This window comes from Carcharodon carcharias, chromosome 7 (assembly GCF_017639515.1).
Source record: "Carcharodon carcharias isolate sCarCar2 chromosome 7, sCarCar2.pri, whole genome shotgun sequence".
NCBI lineage: Eukaryota > Metazoa > Chordata > Chondrichthyes > Lamniformes > Lamnidae > Carcharodon > Carcharodon carcharias.
The window spans coordinates 7,190,940-7,209,935 of NC_054473.1; the positions used below are offsets into that span (position 1 = coordinate 7,190,940).

Sequence of the window (18,996 nt, forward strand, 5' to 3'; positions counted from 1 at the left end):
CTTTTAGTGAAGGCACCCCTAGGTAGCAGCAATCATATGATTGAATTTTACATTCAGTGAGGGAGAGATGAGTGGGTCCAAGACTAGTATTTTAAACTTAAATAAGGGCAATTATGAGGGCGTGAAAACAGAGTTAGCTAAAGTGAACTGGCAAATGGGGTTAAGGGATATGTCAATAGAGATTCTGTAGCAAACATTTAAAGGGATATTTCAGAATACACAGAATATAAAAATTCCAATGAGAAAGAAAACTTCCAAGGGGAGGGCCCAGCATCCGTGGGTAACTAAAGAAGTTAAAGACAGTGTCAAACTTAAAGAAAAAGCATATAATTACGCAAAGGCGGGTGGCAGGTCAGAAGATTGGAAAGAACACAAAGAACAGCAAAGAATGACAAAAGGATTAATAAGGAGAGAAAAGTTAGAGTACGAGAGAAAGTTAGTTAGAAATATAAAGAGGATAGTAAGAGTTTCTACAGACATTTAAATAAGAAAAGAGTTAACAAAGTGAAAGCTATAGAAAGTGAGTTTGGGGAATTAATAATGGAAAATAAAGAGATGGCAGATGAATTGAACAGGTATTTTGCATTAGTCTTCACAATAGAGGATACAAGTTACATCCCAGAAATAGCTGTAAATCAGGAAATGGAAGGGAGGGAGAAACTCAGGAAAATTATAATCACCAGGGAAATGGCATTGAGTAACTTGGTGGGGCTGTGGGCTGACCAGTCCCCAGGTCCAGATGGACTTCACCCTAAGGTCTTGAAAGAAGTGGCTAGTGAGATAGTTGATGCACTGGTTTTAATTTTCCAAAATTCCCTAGATTAGGGAAAGGTTCCATTAAATTGGAAAATAGCAAATATAACTTCTTTATTCAAAAACTGGGGATACAGAAAGCAGGAAACTACAGGCCAGTTTGCTTAACATCTGGATAAAAGCAAAATACCATGGATGCTGGAAACCTAAAGAGGTTAGATCTGAAGAAGTCATATGGACTTGAGACATTAACTCTGTTTCTCTCTCCACAGATGCTGCCAGACCTGCTGAACTTTTCCAGCATTTTCTGTTTATACCTTAGTTTAACGTCTGTCATGGGGAAAATGTTAGGAGCTATTAGCAAAGATGTTACTGCAGGGCACTTAGAAAAATTCAAGGCAATCAGGCAGAGTCAACATGGTTTTGTGAAAGGGAAATCATTTTTAACCACTTTATTGGAGTTCTCTGAAGGAGTCACGTGTGCTGTGGATAAAGGGGAGCCGGTGGATGTACTGTACTTAGATTTCCAGAAGGCATTTGATAAGGTGCCACATCAAAGATTATTGTGGAAAAGTAAAGCTCATGGTATAGGGGGTAAATATTGGTATGGATAGAAGATTCGCTGGCTAACAGGAAGCAGCGTTGGCATAAATGGGTCATTTCCTGGTTGGCAGGATGTGACGAGTGGTGGACCACAGGGATCAGTGCTGGGGCCTCAACTTTTTATAATTTCTATAAATGACTTGGATGAAGGGACCAAAGGAATAGTTGCTAAATTTGCTGATGACACAAAGATGGTTAGGGAAGTAAGTTGTGAAGAGGACATGGGGGGGCTACAAAGAGATTTAGGTAGGTTAAGTGAGTGGGCAAAGATCTGGCAAATGAAGTATAATGTGGGCAAATGTGATTAAAAGAGAAGCATATTATCTAAACGGTGACAGATTGAGGAGCTCTGAGATTCAGAGGGATCCGGGTGTCATAGTGCATGAATCACAAAAGGCTAATATGCAAGTACAGCAGGTAATTAGGAAAGCTAATAGAATGTTATCAGAAACAGAAATACCTGGAAAAACTCAGCAGGTCTGGCAGCATCGGTAGAGGAGAGCACAGTTGACGTTTCGAGTCCTCATGACCCTTCAACAGAACTAAGTAAAAATAGGAAAGGGGTGAAACATAAGCTGGTTTAAGGGATGGGAGGGGGGCGGGGGGCGGGTGTTGTTGGGACAAGCAGCCAGTAATAGGTGGAGGTAACCACCTCTGGAGTACTGTGTACAGTACTGGTCACCTTATTTAAAGAAAGATGTAAATGCATTATAAGCAATTCAGAGAAGGTTAATTAGACTAATACCAGGAATGGGCAGGTTGTCCTATGAGGAAAGGTTGGACAGGTTAAGCTTGTGTCCACTGGAGTTTAGAAGAGTGAGAGGCGACTTGATTGAAACATTTAAGATCCTGAGGGGTCTTGACAGGGTGGATGTGGAGAGGGTGTTTCCTCATGTGGGAGAATCTAGAACTAGGGATCATCCAATGTTTAAGATAATTAAAGAATTTGATAGCTTAAGAGAGAGAAAATATTTCCTCTAGTGGGGAGTATTATCCTAAACAAGGGATTAAATTGTACAGCTGTTTTCAGATCCAGAACAGGTTTGACGGGCTGAATGGACTTCTCCTGTTGCTATGTTGCAAACAGCAAAAAAGAAACAGGATGCAGCTGTGCTGTGTTACCCAGGCTGTGATTTGACCCGTGGGGCATGTCAGCTGTTCTCTTATGGAGCCAACCCTCAAGTCAATGAACAGCTGAGCAACTATCCCATCGGTGGAAAACATTTCAGAAGATTCCATGAGGTGGTGACATAGATTGCACCATCACATAACATGCGATCCCTGGAGAAAATGAGGGACAAATAGTTACAGCTGAATATATGGCATCAAAAAATTAATTAATAAGTTAATTGTCTTTTTTGGAGGCCTTTATGTTAAAATCCCTCCATGTCTTCCTATCCCTACAACATCCTCCAGCCCCACAACCCTCATTGCTCATTGTGGTGTCTTGCTCTGCATATTGGCTGCTTCAAAAGTGCTTTGTTGGTTGTGATGCACATTGGGAAAACCTGTGGAAGTGAACAACAGCTTGCATTCATATAGCACCTTTCAGGTAGAGAAAGGTCCCAAGGCGCCTCACAGGAGTGTTATCGAACAATTTTTGACGCAAGTCTCCCCACAGCCCAGCCCCAATCGTCCCTGGTGTCCACATTGTTGAACTGTGGTCACGAGGCGGCAACTACAATTGGTCAAGTTTGGCAGAGCTGCTGCCACCAATGTCACTTAAACCAGCAGAGCCAAGATGTCGAATAGCCTGGCATCAATTTTATTTCGTAATCACTCCTGCAAAATGGTCCTGGGATGTTTGACTACATTCAAGGAGCTATATAAATGCAAGTTGTTATTCCATCAGAGAGCAGTTGGGAAACCTCAAAAGCATCAGAGGAGAAAGGGAATGAATCCAACAAGTTAATCTGGGTGAATCTTAAGTTCTCAGACAGAATGTGAAGCTCTTAGTTGGAGCAGAATCTGATAATGACTAGTGAGTGCCTGCAATTCCAGTATTTTATCCACCCTGCCATGTTTAGATGGATCGATGGTGACAGCAGCAGTTGGAAAGTGGAAAGATATTTACTCGATCTTGAGGCTAGTCTGATGGTCTTTCCCGGAGGTGAAAGGTCAGTGTGTAACCCACGGTATCATCTGACCTCCTGAACCTGTAAACAGGAACAGTAGGAGATTCTTCAGCCCATTGAAGCTGTTCCACCATTTAAGTAGACCTTGGTTGATCTGTAACAAAACTCCATTTGCCCACCTGACTTCCATAACCTTGATACTCTTACCCAACCAGATTGATTCTTCTCAGTTTTAAGATTCTCAGTTTAAGGGGAGAGAGTTCCAGGTTCCCACACCCCCAAACTCCTCCGGGAAAGACCATCAGGCTGGCCTTAAGGTTGAGTAAATATCTTTCCACTTTCCAACTGCTGCTGTCACCATCGATCCATCTAAACATGGTATGGTGGATAAAATACTGGAATTGCAGGCACTCACTAGTCATTATCAGATTCTGCTACAACTAAGAGCTTCACGTTCTGTCTGAGTACTTAAGATTCACCCAAATTAACTTGTTGGATTCATTGCTTTTCTCTCCTGCCATCACCCCTGAGCAGCCTCACTCTAATTTTAAGGTTCTGCCCTCTTTGTTCTGGACTCTCCACACAACAGAGGAATCATTTCTATCTACCCTATCAAATCCCATTGTCATTTTAAATGCCTAAATCAGATTGTCCATCAATTTTCCAAACACAAGGGATAATAACCTGATTGATCTATGCACCCCGACATCCTAATTTAACCCTTTTAGCCCCAGTAACATTCTAGAGAATTCCCCTCCGAGGCCAGTCTCTCCTTCCTAAGGTGCGGTGCCCGGAACTGAACCCAGTTACTCCAGATAGGGTCTGCCCAAGTCTCTACAACTGAATCATCATTTCATTCCCGACTGAATTCCAAACCCACTGAGATAAAGGCCAACTTTGCATTGGCCTCTATGATTATTTTCTGGCTTTTAGTGATTTGTGTACATAGACACTCAAATTTCTCTGCTCCTCCACAGCTCCCAGTCTCTCACCATTAGGAACATATTCCCATTTATCTTTCTCATATCCACAATGAATGACCTCACACTTCCCCACAATGAACTCCATCAGCTATGACTTGGTCCACTCTGAATCCATCAGTGTCTCTTTCTAACTTCCTGCTCCCATTACACCACTCCCTGTAGCTCCTACATTAAAATCATCTACAAATGTGCAACTGTATGAAAGTTGTGATGAGAGGTCATCAGGTTAATGTGTTAACTCTGTTTTTCTCAATCCACAGTCGCTGCTGACTTCCGAATATTTCCAGTGTTTTCTGTTTTTATTTCAGGTTTCTAGCATCTGTTGTTTTTGCAACTGCAAGATTAGTTCAGTTAAGGAACTTACTCAGCTACAGAATGGTCAAAGGGGAAGAAACAAAGAACCAACAGTTCCTCATACTACACACTCATCACATGTTCTTTCAATATTTAGCAATTTGAGTACAAAAAACCCACTGACATGGTCCCAGAAATAGATTTGCTTTGTTTGAAAGGGCAAGTTTTAAAGGGATTAAGTCCTTCCAAAATTAAAGGGAACACTATCACACCCTTCAAGCCAAATATATCATCCTGACTTGGATATATGGTGGCCGTTCCTTCATTGTCAGTGGGCCAATACCCTGGAATTCACTCCATTAAGAACATTTTGTATTTATATAGCATCTTTTATAACATCAGGACATCCCAAAGAACCTCACAGCCAATGAGATACCCTTTCAGTGAAGTCAAGAATTACAGTGGTTCAAGGAAGCAGCCCAGGATAGCATCCCAGAGGTGAGGAAGGAATGTGATGTATGTCCAATTCGGAAGGGATCTTGGGTATGACAGCATTCTTGTCAGTAAGTGGGATAAGTGAATGTACCCATTGTACTGGACGAGGACCACACCTAAACCAACCGCCTATACAAGCACAGTATACAGTGTACAAAAAGACTGGCATTTCCATAACATCTTTCATTGCCTCAGGGAATCACAAAATGCTTCACAGACAATGAAGTACGTCTGGAGTGTAGTCACTGGTATAGTGGAAATTTTTAGGTCCAACCAAGAGGGCAGATGGTTTAACTTCTCATCCACCAAGATGGCACCTCCAACAGTGCGGCACCCTGTGAGTATTGCACTCAAAATGTCAGGCTGGGTTATGTGAAGTTTCTGGAGTGGGACTCGAACACAAAAGCTTCTGAGTCAGAGGTGAGAGAGTGAGCTGCCCACTGAGGCATGAGTGACACTCCACAAGATTGGTGCTGGGAACACCATCAGATTACTCATCGAGATCTTAACTGAACTTACGTGCTCGTGGGAGGAATACAGAAGCAGGTGCTGCTCAGTGACAGCAAACCAGAATGGCAGGTGCAAAAAACAACTGTGCATTGAAACACACAGTGGAAGTTCCTGCCAATGCTTCCTCCTGCTGCTACACTCACCTCAGGTTTGAACCGCAACACTCCAGCAGCTATCCTTCAGACATACTGCAATAGCTGTAAAGCAATTTGTGACATCCCAAGGCTGTGAAAGGTGTTATAGAAATGCAAGTCTTTCTTACGTCTGTGCTCATATAGGAGATTGGCTTGACATTAAGTGTATTATCCTCTCACAGTACAATGGGTTTAATTCCTTTTCACCCAGCAACTAGCGAAGGGGCTTGTATCTTCAGCTTTTTTTATTCGTTCATGGGATGTGGGCTTTGCTGGCTGGGCCAGCATTTATTGCCCATCCCTTGTTGCCCTTGAGAAGGTGGTGGTGAGCTGCCTTCTTGAACCGCTGCAGTCCATGTGGTGTAGGTACACCCACAGTGCTGTTAGGAAGAGAGTTCTAGGATTTTGACCCAGCGACAGTGAAGGAACGGCGATATATTTCCAAGTCAGGATGGTGAGTGACTTGAATGGGGACTTCCAGGTGGTGGTGTTCCCATCTACCTGCTGCCCTTGTCCTTCTAGATGATAGTTGCTGTGGGTTTGGAAGGTGCTGTCGAAGGAGCCTTGGTGATCAAACACAGTCACAAAGGTCTAGCATCGGGCAAATTCATGACTTGTAAGACACTGACGTTGCTTATTACTTTGACAGTCCCTGCAGTGCAACCACCCTGCCCCTCACACACCCACCCATGACCATTGCTGCCAAGGAGAATAAAAGCAGCAACACCACGTGAACATCTTACCTCCATGTCTCTGGATATGGTGCCGCGATCTGCTCCCCATGTAAGAAGGCTTATGTCAGATGACAATACAGAGAATGTTCATCAAAAGCATTCACCATTGTGGTGTGAAACCCTGGACTGACCACCTCCTCCACGCACTCTGACCGTTGTATTTACATTACTGCACACTTACTGTACCATATTGGTTTTGGTAAACTGTAGTCTTGTTTTAAAAGTCCTGCCCTTGGGTTTTCCCCAATATCACTAATTCCCATAGGCTAGCTCAAAACAACCTCCCATTCTATCCTTCAAAAACTCTTCAAATCCTCTGCTGCCTGTATCCTGACTTGCACCAAATCACCGTCAACTCCCACACTTGCTGACCTACAATACCTCCCAGTCTAGCAAAACCTCAATTGTAAAACACTCATCCTTGCTTTCCAATCCTTCCATCGCCTTGCCCCTCCTTATCTCCGTAACTTCCTCCAGCCCTACAACCTGTAACATAAAAGATTAACAGAATGGATAAGCTAATGTATGATGTAGATGATGATGTACCACTGAGATCGGTCAGTCATGTGTTAGATTCTCAAGAGCCAGGTTAGAACACCAAGCCTAAGAGCAACCTGTCTACTCTGCAATAAAACCAAAAATAGCTCGGCAGGTCTGACAGCATCTGTGGAGAGGAAGACAGAGTTAACATTTCAAGTCCATATGACTCTTTATCAGCATGATCTGAAGATGTTAAACTCAATTTAAATTCCGGAACAGGGCAAAAGAGATAAGCAGAAATCCTGTTGGAGAGAGGAGCAGTACTTCTTCAAGGTAGGCATTCCTGGAAGAGAAGTGGCAGTCAATTGAACACTAAGATAAAAGGAAAATACTGTGGATGCTGGGAACCTGTCTACTCTGTAATCTGTTTAAATGTAGTACTAATAAACAAGCGCTAAGCAAGTACCAGAGTATGTCTACCATGTGTCTAGTAATCACGTACCACACCTAGAGTCCACAGATAAGAAGAGCCAAACCAGAACACAATCCTCTGAGATGTCTGAGCACCTTGAGTCCATGGGCATCCCCAATTTTAACCGGCTGTGCCTTCAACCACCTGGGCCCTAAGTTCTGAAATTTTCTCCCATAAGGCCATAAGACATAGGAGCAGAAATTAGGCCATTCGGCCCATCGTGTCTGCTCCACCATTCAATCATGGCTGATAGGTTTCTCAACCCCATTCTCCCACATTCACCCCATAACCTTTGATCCCCTTACCAATCAAGAACCTATCTATCTCGGTCTTAAATACACTCAATGACCTGGCCTCCACTGCCTTCTGTGGCAATGAATTCCATAGATTCACCACTCTCTGGCTAAAGAAGTTTCTCTTCATCTCTGTTCTAAAAGGTCTTCCCTTTACTCTAAGGCTGTGCCCTCGGGTCCTAGTCTCTCCTACTGATGGAAATATCTTCCCCACGTCCACTCTATCCAGGCCTTTCAATATTCTGTAAGTTTCAAACAGATCCCCCCTCATCTTTCTATACTCCATCGAGTATAGACCCAGAGTCCTCAAACGTTCCTCATATGTTAAGCCTTTCATTCCTGGGATCGTTCTCGTGAACCTCCTCTGGACCCTCTCCAGGACCAGAACATCCTTCCTGAGGTACGGGGCCCAAAATTGCTCACAATATTCTAAATGTAGTCTGACCCGAGCCTTATAAAGCCTCAGCAGCACATTCCTGCTTTTATATTCTAGTCCTCTCGAAATAAATGCCCTAAACATCTCTGCCTCTCTAACGTTGAAAGGTGTGGGGCATAGTTCACTAGGTCTTATTGAGGTATTCATAGTCCTGGCTAGTTCAACAGTGTTACAATTTAAACAGCACTAATTTCTCCTCTCACCATCCGTCATTAAACAGAGAGGTGTTTTGATTTGTTTCCCTCTTTATAAGCAGTGGCGTATTTCCCAGCCCCTCAGTTTTTGTGTAATCCAATTTTCTATTAATAACCCCACAGCAAATTTGAGATAGGATGAACTAAAAAAGGGTTAGCTTATCACAAACATTCAAACTGCAAAAGGAGGGTCACAACATTGCCTCCAAGCTCAGACAGTAAAGAAGGGGACAGAGAAAAGGTTTTACAGCATAGAAACCACAGAGCAACTAAAAATTGGTTCACATGCGTTCCAACATCCAGAATCAAAGTCCAATGAGGTATTCCTTCACAGAGATCAGTGGGTTGAAAACTGATGCTGGATAATTCACTTTTCCGGCAGTGTTGATTTCACACGATTAGATAGGCATGCAGAGATGAATCAGCCTTGTAGGTCATTGCACAGAATTTCCAGCAGAGGCAGGGTAGGTGGGCTCCACCTGGGTCAGAGTTCCTTGTCTGTGAGGCTACTAGTTAGACCGTAAACAGCAGACTGAGCTATGCACTTCAGCAAGGCAATATTATTTGTTCCACAAGCCCATGTCACATGACTCCCGCCTCTCCACCAGGTCTTTGACAAAGGATGTGTATCCATCGTCTGGATTCCAAAGAAGATTGCGGGGCCTTTGCCTTAACAGACGATCTATCTCCTTCTGGCCAGCCTGGGCTATTAAATGCAATGGCCTTTGTATAGCTCTGTTTGAAGTTGGGCTGTACAGGGACTTTAGTGGTTCCTCAGAGATAACAGGGTGCGAGTTTTCCTGAAACTGCCAAGTAGCTTCTTTTGTTCAGGGATCACAGGCAGACATAGGTTCTGCCATTTTAAAGGTCTTTGTTCAGTTTTAAAATTTTAGAAATAGCAATGAGCATTTTATCTATATCTATTTTATAAAAATATACAGTGTGTGGCCTTAGTCCCTCACAATAGTAAGTATTTATCAACCAGTAGAAACTATATAGGTTTACAAGAATGTTGCCAGGGTTAGAAGACTGTAGCTACGAGGAGAGATTGGATAGGTTGGGGTTATTTTCCTTAGAACAAAGAAGGCTGAGAGGTGACTTGATTGAGGTGTACAAAATTATGAGGGGAATAGATAGAATGGACAGGGTAAAATTGTTTCCCTTGAGGGAGAATTCTAGAACCAGAGGACATAGATTCAAGATAAGTGGCAGAAGGTGTAGGGGGGACATGAGGAAGAACTTTTTTTACACAGAGGGTAATGGGTGCCTGGAATTCGCTGCCCAAGTTGGTGGTAGAGGCAGAAACTTTAAACTCTTTTAAAAAGTACCTGGATCTGCACCTTAAGTGCTGAAAGCTGCAGGGCTATGGGCCGGGTGCAGGAAGGTGGGATTAGAAAGGGCACCTGGGTGTCCTTGGGCTGACATGGACAAGATGGGCTGAATGGCCTCCTTCTGCGCTGTAACTTTATTATGGTTCTATATATAGAGTAAAGCTCTAAGCTAGGAGCTGCCCCCATGCTTGCTTCTACACACTGCTCTGTCCAACACTACACTGACCCTAGGTGCGGGTCATGTGTTCTCTTACCTCACTCTGTGGGCAGTACTGTACTCAGGCCCACATTAACCCTATATATGCCAGGCCCTTAAACTACTCTACCACTCCCTCTTCCTTAAAGACAATCCTTAAAACCTGTCTTTCACCTCTTTTTTTGGTCATCTGTTATTGTATCTTATGTGACTCAGTGCTCAATTTTGTTTGATAACACAACTGGGAAGTGTCTTGGGACAACCTACCAAGTTAAAGGTAGTACATCACCACCTTCTCAAAAGCAACTAGAGATGGGCAATAAACGCTGGCCTAGCCAGCGACACCCACACCCCACAAACGGATTAAAAAAATACAAATTCAAGTTATTGTTGTAATAAATTCGAACACAATACACGCACTGACCTTAATTGGAAAACAAAGCCCCACAGCTTTTGCACAGTTTAATTTCTCAACATCCAAGATAACTGCACAGGACGTTTTAATCCATTAACGCTGCACTCATTCCACTCAATAAATTCTAACCTCACCTTAAAACTTCCTTTTATTCAGAAGTGACTTTTGCCACAAATCCTATCTAGAGCAATCGTTGGGGTGAGCTCTTTCCAGGAGAGCTGGTGTGTGGCAGGCTTTGAGTCTTTGATTTGAATGACAACTCTTCAAAGTTGGCCTTCCCGTTATCCTAATAGGTCTCCCCCGTCACGCTAAGGAAGAAAATAAAAAAAACTTTGCATTTCTGAAGCGCTTTTCAAGACCTTGGTACATCACAAAGTGCTCTCCAGACATCTGAAGTGTAGTCACTGCTGTTATGTAGGAAACACAACAGCCGATTTGTGCACAGCAACCTCCCGCAAACAGCAATGACCCAGATAATCTGTTTTTTGAGAAATAAGCAGCAGCCGGGCAGGCGATGAAGAAATCCCAGCGGGATCTGTAACCTCCACCCAGGACAACCAGGCAGAGCCTCGGTTTAACATGGCATCCCAAAAAAACACTTGCTTTCAGGGAAGTATCAGCCTCGAGTACGGGGCTTGAGTCTCTGGAGAAGGCAGAGCTCAAACTTTGACTTCCAGGTCAAGAGGCCGAGTGTGAAAGACTCGTCAACTGACCCAACAAATGGAACATGAGGAGAAAGAATACCTCAAAAACGTTTGTCATTCCAAACATTCCCCCAGGATCAGTAATGGAAAGTGGGGGAAAGGGGTTGAATGTTCCAGTGTGATTAATGGATTGGGGAAAGAGGTTTAATTGCGCCTTTTGTCTCATTTATGACTCCCTGTGCTTGAACCCTATTTGCCCCATGGACTGGGTGAACTTGAGCCAAACCAGCTCAAAGTTACTGAGTTGGGAAAAATTTTCCAAAAACTTTTCCTGCCCCAATGTTAGATCTAGTGACGGGGGTAATGGGGATAGGGGTGAGGGGGTATAGATGAGGAGGGGATAAAGGGAGGGAGGAGGTAAATGGGGAGAGGGTAAAGGGGGTGGGGTAAAGGGGAGGGGGTTAAGTTGGTGAGGGGGTAAAGGGGCAAGGGCGTAAAGGGGAAAAGCGCGTAAAGGGGAAAAGCGCATAAAGGGGAAAAGCGCATAAAGGGGAAGGGGTAAAGGTGGGGTAGAAGGATAGGGGTAAATGGAGAGGGAGAAGGCGGTTAATTGGTTGGGGTAAGGGGGTGAATGGGGAGGGGGCAGGGGTAGAGGGGAGGAGGAGGGGTTAAAGGGGAATGAGGAGGGGGTAATGGGGAGAGGGGTAAAGGGGGAATGGGGAGGGGGGTAAAGGGTGGAATGGGGAAGGGGTAAAAAGGGAATGGGGAGGGGGAATGGGGATGGGGTAAAGGGAGAATGGGGATGGGGTAAAGGGAGAATGGGAATGTGGTAAAGGGGGAATGGGGATGGGGTAAAGGGTGGAGTGGGAGGGTAAGGTTTGGAATGGGGAGAGGGGTAAAGGGGGAATGAGGAAGGGGAATGGGGTAAAGGGAGAATGAGGATGGGGTAAAGGGAGAATGGGGAGGGGGTAAAGGTGGAAATGGGGAGGGGGGAATGGGGAGAGGGTAAAGGGGGAATGGGGAGGAAGGAATGGGGAGAGGGAGGAAGGAATGGAGAGGGGGTAAAGGGGGGAATGGGGAGGGTGTAAAGGGGGAATGGGGAGGAAGGAATGGGGAGAGGGAGGAAGGAATGGGGAGGGGGTAAAGGGGGGAATGGGGAGGGGGTAAAGGTGGAAATGGGGAGGGGGTAAAGGTGGAAATGGGGAGGGGGGAATGGGGAGAGGCTAAAGGGGGAATGGGGAGGAAGGAATGGGGAGAGGGAGGAAGGAATGGGGAGGGGGTAAAGGGGATAAAGAGGATAAAGTTACAAGTACGAAAATAAAAATCAAGTAGATTGAAAATGCAATTGCTAATCAAGTAAAGCAGTTGCCACTAGGGATCATAGGCACCAGCCCCACGAATAAACCTGCTGTCCAGCCAAGTGGCACAAGTATTCTGACCGATAATAATGCAGTCAAAATTTCAAAGTTTGTACCAAGCGATGGTATAGCTGCCACGAAGCATGGAGGCAATATGCCTTTGAAAACCTCCCCATTGCCTTGCCCAACACCTGGAGGCACCAACTCCACAAAACTAAAGCAAGCACTTGCAAAAGATGGCGAGGGAGATGCACCAGTAAGTTATAAAATTTACCGTTTTTAGCAGACCTAACAGGACATGCAGACGGGCAGGGGGGTTAAAGGGGGAATGGGGAGAGAGGTAAGGGCAGAATGGGGAGCGGAAAGGGGATGGGGAGGGGTGCAAAATGGGATGTGGAGGAGGATGGTAAAGGGGAATGGTAAAGTGGGATGGGGAGGAGGTAAAAGGGGCAATGGGGGTATAAAGCGGGGATGCGAAAGGGGGTTTTAGGGAGAATGAGGAGGGGGTAAGGGGGAATGAGGAGGAGGTAAGGGGGAATGGGGGGTAAAAGGGAATGGGGAGGGGGTAAAAGGGAGGATGGGGAGAGGGGGTAAAGGGGTTTGGGGGGTTAAAGGGGGGAATGGGGAGGGGGTAAATGGGAGGATGGGGAGGAGGTAAAGGGGGAATGGGGCGTAAGGGGTGGTGGGGTGGCAGGTAAAGAGGGAATGGAGAGGCGGTAAGAGGGGATGGGGAGGGGGTAAAGGGGGAATGGGGAAGGGTGTAAAGGGGGGAATGGGGAAGGGTGTAAAGGGGGGAATGGGGAAGGGTGTAAAGGGGGGAATGGGGAAGGGTGTAAAGGGGGGAATGGGGAAGGGTGTAAAGGGGGGAATGGGGAAGGGTGTAAAGGGGGAATGGGGAAGGGTGTAAAGGGGGGAATGGGGAGGGGCTAAATGGGGGATGAGGAGGGGTTAATGGGGGACTGGGGTGTAAAGGGGGATCGGGTGGTGGGTAAAGGGGGGATGGGGAGCGGGTAAAGCGGGGGTAAAGCAGGGATGGGGAGGGGGGTTAAGGGGGTTGCGGAGGAGATAAAGGGGGTTGAGGAGGTGGGTAAAGGGGGAATTGGTAAGAGGGGTTGGGGGGGTAATGGGGAATGGGGGTAAAGGGGGGGCTAAAAGAGGAATGGAGAGGGGGTAAAGAGGATGGGGAGTGGGGTAAAGGGGAGTTGGGCAGATAAAGGGGGATGGGGAATGGGGTAAAGGGGGAAGGAGGAGGGGGCAAAGGGGTGATGGGGAGGGGGTGATGGGGTAAAGGGGGTGATGGGGAGGGGTAAAGGGGGGATGGGGAGGGGGTCAAAGGGGGGATGGGGAGGGGGTCAAAGGGGGGATGGGGAGGGGGTCAAAGGGGGGATGGGGAGGGGGTCAAAGGGGGGATGGGGAGGGGGTCAAAGGGGGGATGGGGAGGGGTAAAGGGGATGATGGGGAGGGAGTAAAGGGGGTGATGGGGAGGGGGGTAAAGGGGTGGTGGGGAGGAGGTAAATGGGGGGATGGGGAGGAGGGTCAAAGCAGGGTGGGGGACAAAGGGGGAGTGGGAGGGGGCAAATGGAGTAGGGAGGGGTAAAAGGGGATGAGGAGGGGGTTAAAGGTGGGATGGGGAGGGGACAAAGTGGGGGGATGACGAGGGGGCAAAGGGAGGATGGGGATGGGGGCATAGGGGGACTGGGGAGGGGGGCATAGGGAGACTGGGGAGGGGGGCATAGGGAGACTGGGGAGGGGGGCATAGGGAGACTGGGGAGGGGGGCAAAGGGGGGGTTTGGGAGAGAGCAAAGGGGGGGATGGGGAGGGGGCAAAGGTAGGGATTGGGAGGGGGCAAAGGGGAGATGGGGTGGTCAAAGGTTGGGTGGGGAGATTGGTCAAAGGAGGGGATGGGGAGAGGGTCAAAGGAGAGGGATGGGGAGGGGGCAAAGGTGAGGATGGGGTGGGGGCAAAGGTGGGGCTGGGGTGGGGGCAAACGTGTGATGGGGACGGGGCAAAGGGGGTAATGGGGAGGAATGTTGAGGAGTAAAGGGGTAGATGGGGAGGGGGTAAAGAGGGGGAGGAGGCTAAGGGGGGATGGGAGGGAGTTAATGGGGGATGTGGTGGGGGTAAAAGGGGGGTGGGGAGGGGGGTAAAGGGGGATGGGGAGGAAGTTAATGGGGGATGGGGAGGAAGTTAATGGGGATGGGGAGGGGGTTAATGGGGGATGGGGAGGGGGTTAAAGGGGGATGGGGAGGGGGGTAAAAGGGGGATGGGGAGGGGGGTAAAAGGGGGATGGGGAGGGGGGTAAAGGGGGATGGGGAGGGGGTAAAGGGGGATGGGGAGGGGGTAAAGGGGGATGGGGAGGGGGTAAAGGGGGATGGGGAGGGGGCTAAAGGGGGATGGGGAGGGGGGGCTAAAGGGGGATGGGGAGGGGGTAAAGGGGGATGGGGAGGGGGTAAAGGGGGATGGGGAGGGGGGTAAAGGGGGATGGGGAGGGGGGTAAAGGGGGATGGGGAGGGGGTAAAGGGGGATGGGGAGGGGGTAAAGGGGGATGGGGAGGGGGTAAAGGGGGATGGGGAGGGGGGTAAAGGGGGATGGGGAGGGGGGGTAAAGGGGAATGGGGAGGGGGGGTAAAGGGGGATGGGGAGGGGGGTAAAGGGGGATGGGGGGTAAAGGAGGATGGGGAGTGGGTAAAGGGGGGGATGGGGAGGGGGTAAAGGGGGGATGGGGAGGGCGTAAAGGGGGGATGGGGAGGGCATAAAGGGGGATGGGGAGGAGGCAAAGGGGGGATGGGGAGGAGGCAAAGGGGGGATGGGGAGGTAGTTAATGGGGAATGTGGAGGGGGTAAAAGGGGGATGGGGAGGGGGGCAAAAGGGGATGGGGAGGGGGGGCAAAAGGGGATGGGGAGGGGGGGCAAAGGGGGGATGGGGAGGGGGGCAAAGGGGGGATGGGGAGGGGGGCAAAGGGGGGATGGGGAGGGGGGCAAAAGGGGATGGGGAGGGGGGGGAAAAGGGGGGATGGGGAGGGGGCAAATGGGGGATGGGGAGGGGGGCAAAGGGGGCAAAGGGGGGATGGGGAGGGGGGGCAAAGGGGGGATGGGGAGGGGGGGCAAAGGGGGGATGGGGAGGGGGGGCAAAGGGGGGATGGGGAGGGGGGCAAAGGGGGGATGGGGAGGGGGGCAAAGGGGGGATGGGGAGGGGGGGCAAAGGGGGGATGGGGAGGGGGGGCAAAGGGGGGATGGGGAGGGGGGGCAAAGGGGGGATGGGGAGGGGGGGCAAAGGGGGGATGGGGAAGGGGGGCAAAGGGGGGATGGGGAAGGGGGCAAAGGGGGGGATGGGGAGGGGGCAAAGGGGGGGATGGGGAAGGGGGGCAAAGGGGGGATGGGGAAGGGGGCAAAGGGTGGATGGGGAGGGGGGAGTGGGGATGGAGATGGGGGAGGGGGTGATGGGGTAAAGGGCTCCCTCCACCCCCCCCCCCCCCCCCCCCACCCACCCCCCCACCAGCACCCACCCACCCCCGGACGTCATAGCGGAAGTGATGTCAGAGGGAGGCGGTTGCGAGGGGGGGGAAGAGGCGAGGGGGGGCGGGGTCTGGCGACGCGATTTCCGGTTGGTCGCTGGGGGATTTTTTTTATATATTATATATATATATATATAGATTTGGGGGGGGGGGGGGGAGAAGGGGGGAAAAAAAATAAGCGGCGGCCCTGTAGGCCCGAGAGCCTGAGGCTGGAGTTGGAGACGATGCGGATCGGCCTGGGGGCCCCGAGGCAAGTGGAGTGAGTGAGAGAGAGAGAGAGAGCGAGCGAGCGAGCGAGCGAGGCACCGGCGCCCCCCCCCCCCCCCCCCCCCCCACCCCCACCACCACCACCACCACCCCCCCGCACCCCCACCCCGGGATGGCCCAGCCCCCCGAGGGCCCCGCCGTGCAGGCCTGGTCCCGGATCCCGGTGGTGGGGCCCCGGGCCCTGGAGGACGCCCTGACCGTGTTCAGCCCCCTGTCCCCGGACCCGCTGCAGCGCCAGTCGCAGCTGCTGAGCTTCGTGGAGGGGCTGCGGGAGGAGGGCTACCTGCCCACCGTGCTGCGGAGCCGCGACGTCTACGGCTACACCTCGTGTACCTGCCAGGTCCCCGGGGCCGGGGGGCCCGCCGCCGCCAACACCGCCAACACCGACCCGCCGCCGCCGACGCCGCCGCCGCGGCCGCCGCCGCCGCCGCCGCCGCCATTATCGTCGTCGTCGTCGTCCTGGTCGTCGTCCAGCGGCAGCTCGGCCCGGGCAGGAGGCGGCAACAAGACCCCCAGGAAGAGCCCCAAGTGGAACGGCTGGCTCCGGCCCCCGGCCTCGGGGGTCCGGCTGGGCCAGGAGAAGGGCGACAGCGGCCAGAGGAGGCACCGGTACCCCGAGAGGAGAGGCCCGGCCCAGCGGGAGAGCCGGAGGCCGAGGCCGAGGCCGAGGCCGTCGCAGTCGCCGCCGCCGCCGCCGCCGCCGCCGCCGCCGGAGGGGGAGCTGAGCGGCCGGGGGCGGCCGCCCGACCTGGGCGAGGCAGCGGGGCCGCTCAGCAGAAGCCGGCTGCAGCTCCTCCGCTCCAAGGTGATCAAAGTGGACGATTCGTCTTCGGACGAGGAAGTCAGGAGGAAAGCCCAAAAAATCCTGCGAGTGAACTTGTCTCCTGTGATTAAAATCAGACCCATATCCTACCCTCATCACTAGGACACTGGACAGCAAAACTCTACACAACATCCCTGCAAAAACAGGCATCTCATTAAAAACAAGACCCTCCTGTCTGTCTTTTTATACATCATTGACTTTTTAAAATGCACCTGCTCTGGTTTTGCTTTTTTTTTTAAAAAAAAAAAATCTCCAGTCACTTTTGACCGATCTGCAAACAAAAAAAAAACAACCAAGAAATGAACTTGCAATTTTTATTTTGGAGTCTGATTTTATTTTTCTCTCTCCCATCCCCATCTCCCCATCTCCCATCTCTCCTCCCCATCTCCCATCTCCATCTCCCCTCCCCATCTCCATCTCCCCTCCCCATCTCCCCTCCCCATCTCCATCTCCCATCTCCATCTCCCCTCCCCATCTCCCCTCCCCATCTCCCATCTCCATCTCCCCTCCCCATCTCCCATCTCCATCTCCCCTCCCCATCTCCCATCTCCCATCTCCCCTCCCCATCTCCCTCCCCATCTCCCATCTCCCATCTCCCATCTCCCATCTCCATCTCCATCTCCATCTCCATCTCCATCTCCCCCTCCCCTCCCCATCTCCATCTCCCCTCCCCATCTCCATCTCCATCTCCATCTCCCCATCTCCCCATCTCCATCTCCCCTCCCCATCTCCCCATCTCCATCTCCCCTCCCCATCTCCATCTCCCATCTCCATCTCCATCTCCCCTCCCCATCTCCCCATCTCCATCTCCCCTCCCCATCTCCCTCCCCATCTCCCATCCCCATCTCCCATCCCCATCTCCCTCCCCATCTCCCATCTCCCTCCCCATCTCCCATCCCCATCTCCATCTCCCTCCCCATCTCCATCTCCCTCCCCATCTCCCATCCCCATCTCCACCCCTATCTCCCATCTTCATCCTCCTCCTTCTTCCCCAAACCCTCCACCCTTTAAACCGTCTCCTGGGTCTAACACCTTTTTTTTCTCTCTCTCTCTTTTTGAACGTTGTTGTGCAATATGAGATGTGACTTTCACGCCTGTCCAAAAGCTCTGATTGACCACTTCACGGATTTCAGCCCATTTGCTCCCTCGCAGAGCTGGCACAGGCACCACGGGCTGAATGGCCCGCTCCTGTGCTGCGTAACCATTCTGTGATTCTGTTCTAGTTATGTTTTTTTTTCCTCTCTCTCTGAACACTGTGTTGAATGGGCCCAGCAACTTCAAAGTGCAGCTTCAATTGATCAGTGTTGCTTTTGGGTTGGTACCTATGCTGCTTTAGGAATGTTCCCTTATTTCCCACCAACCCCATCCTTGAGAATTTTACGTTGAGGATCCTCGAGGCAAGTATTTTGAGATCTTCTGAAAAATCAGTGGCCTGCTGTTTTGTGGATCAGTGCGTTACTGAGCTGGAAGCTTCGGGTTCAATTCCGTTTTTCCCCCCCCTCGCTTTCAGCTTGGCTCCACAGCTCTTGGTGTTGTGATTTGGACTCTGTGTCTGGGCAGATGCTGGGGGCTGATGCAGGGGTAGGGAGATATTGTCCAGTGTGTTTGCTACTCATCACTGTCAGAGTGTGTGTGTGTGTGTGTGTGTGTGTGTATGTATGTATGTGTATAGTTCGCTGTGCACTTGAAGAATGACTTCAGCCTGGTTAAGATTCCTCTCATCAGCACCCACCTCTGGAATTGTACACAACCTGTTGCCATGTTGGCAAGATAACAGGGAGGGTGTCCACAGACTGTATCACAGCAAAAATATTGCAATGAAGTATAGACTGCAAATGTGTTACAGAGCTGTTCGATTTCCAATACAACATCTATCCTAATTATGGGAAAGATTTGCCAGTGTGTTGGCAGCCTCTATAGACAGTGGTAGGAACCTGAGGCACTGATCACTTAGCAGAACTGGTGTGTAGCATGGAGACTACTGTAGACAGGC

At 50.0% G+C, this 18,996-nt stretch overlaps 1 protein-coding gene across 1 annotated transcript; it reads left to right on the forward strand.

The window, feature by feature from the left end:
• Window positions 1-16,286: 16,286 nt before the first annotated feature.
• Window positions 16,287-17,367, forward strand: LOC121279732 (coiled-coil domain-containing protein 71-like). Its single transcript, XM_041190989.1, has one exon. It carries the CDS (start codon window positions 16,293-16,295, stop codon window positions 17,103-17,105), a length of 813 nt encoding a protein of 270 aa, XP_041046923.1. The 5' UTR covers window positions 16,287-16,292; the 3' UTR covers window positions 17,106-17,367.
• Window positions 17,368-18,996: the final 1,629 nt, after the last annotated feature.

Coding starts and splice junctions, on each gene's coding strand:
- LOC121279732 (XM_041190989.1), top strand. CDS start 16,293: ATGGCCCAGCCCCCCGAGGGCCCCGCCGTGCAGGCCTGGTCCCGGATC.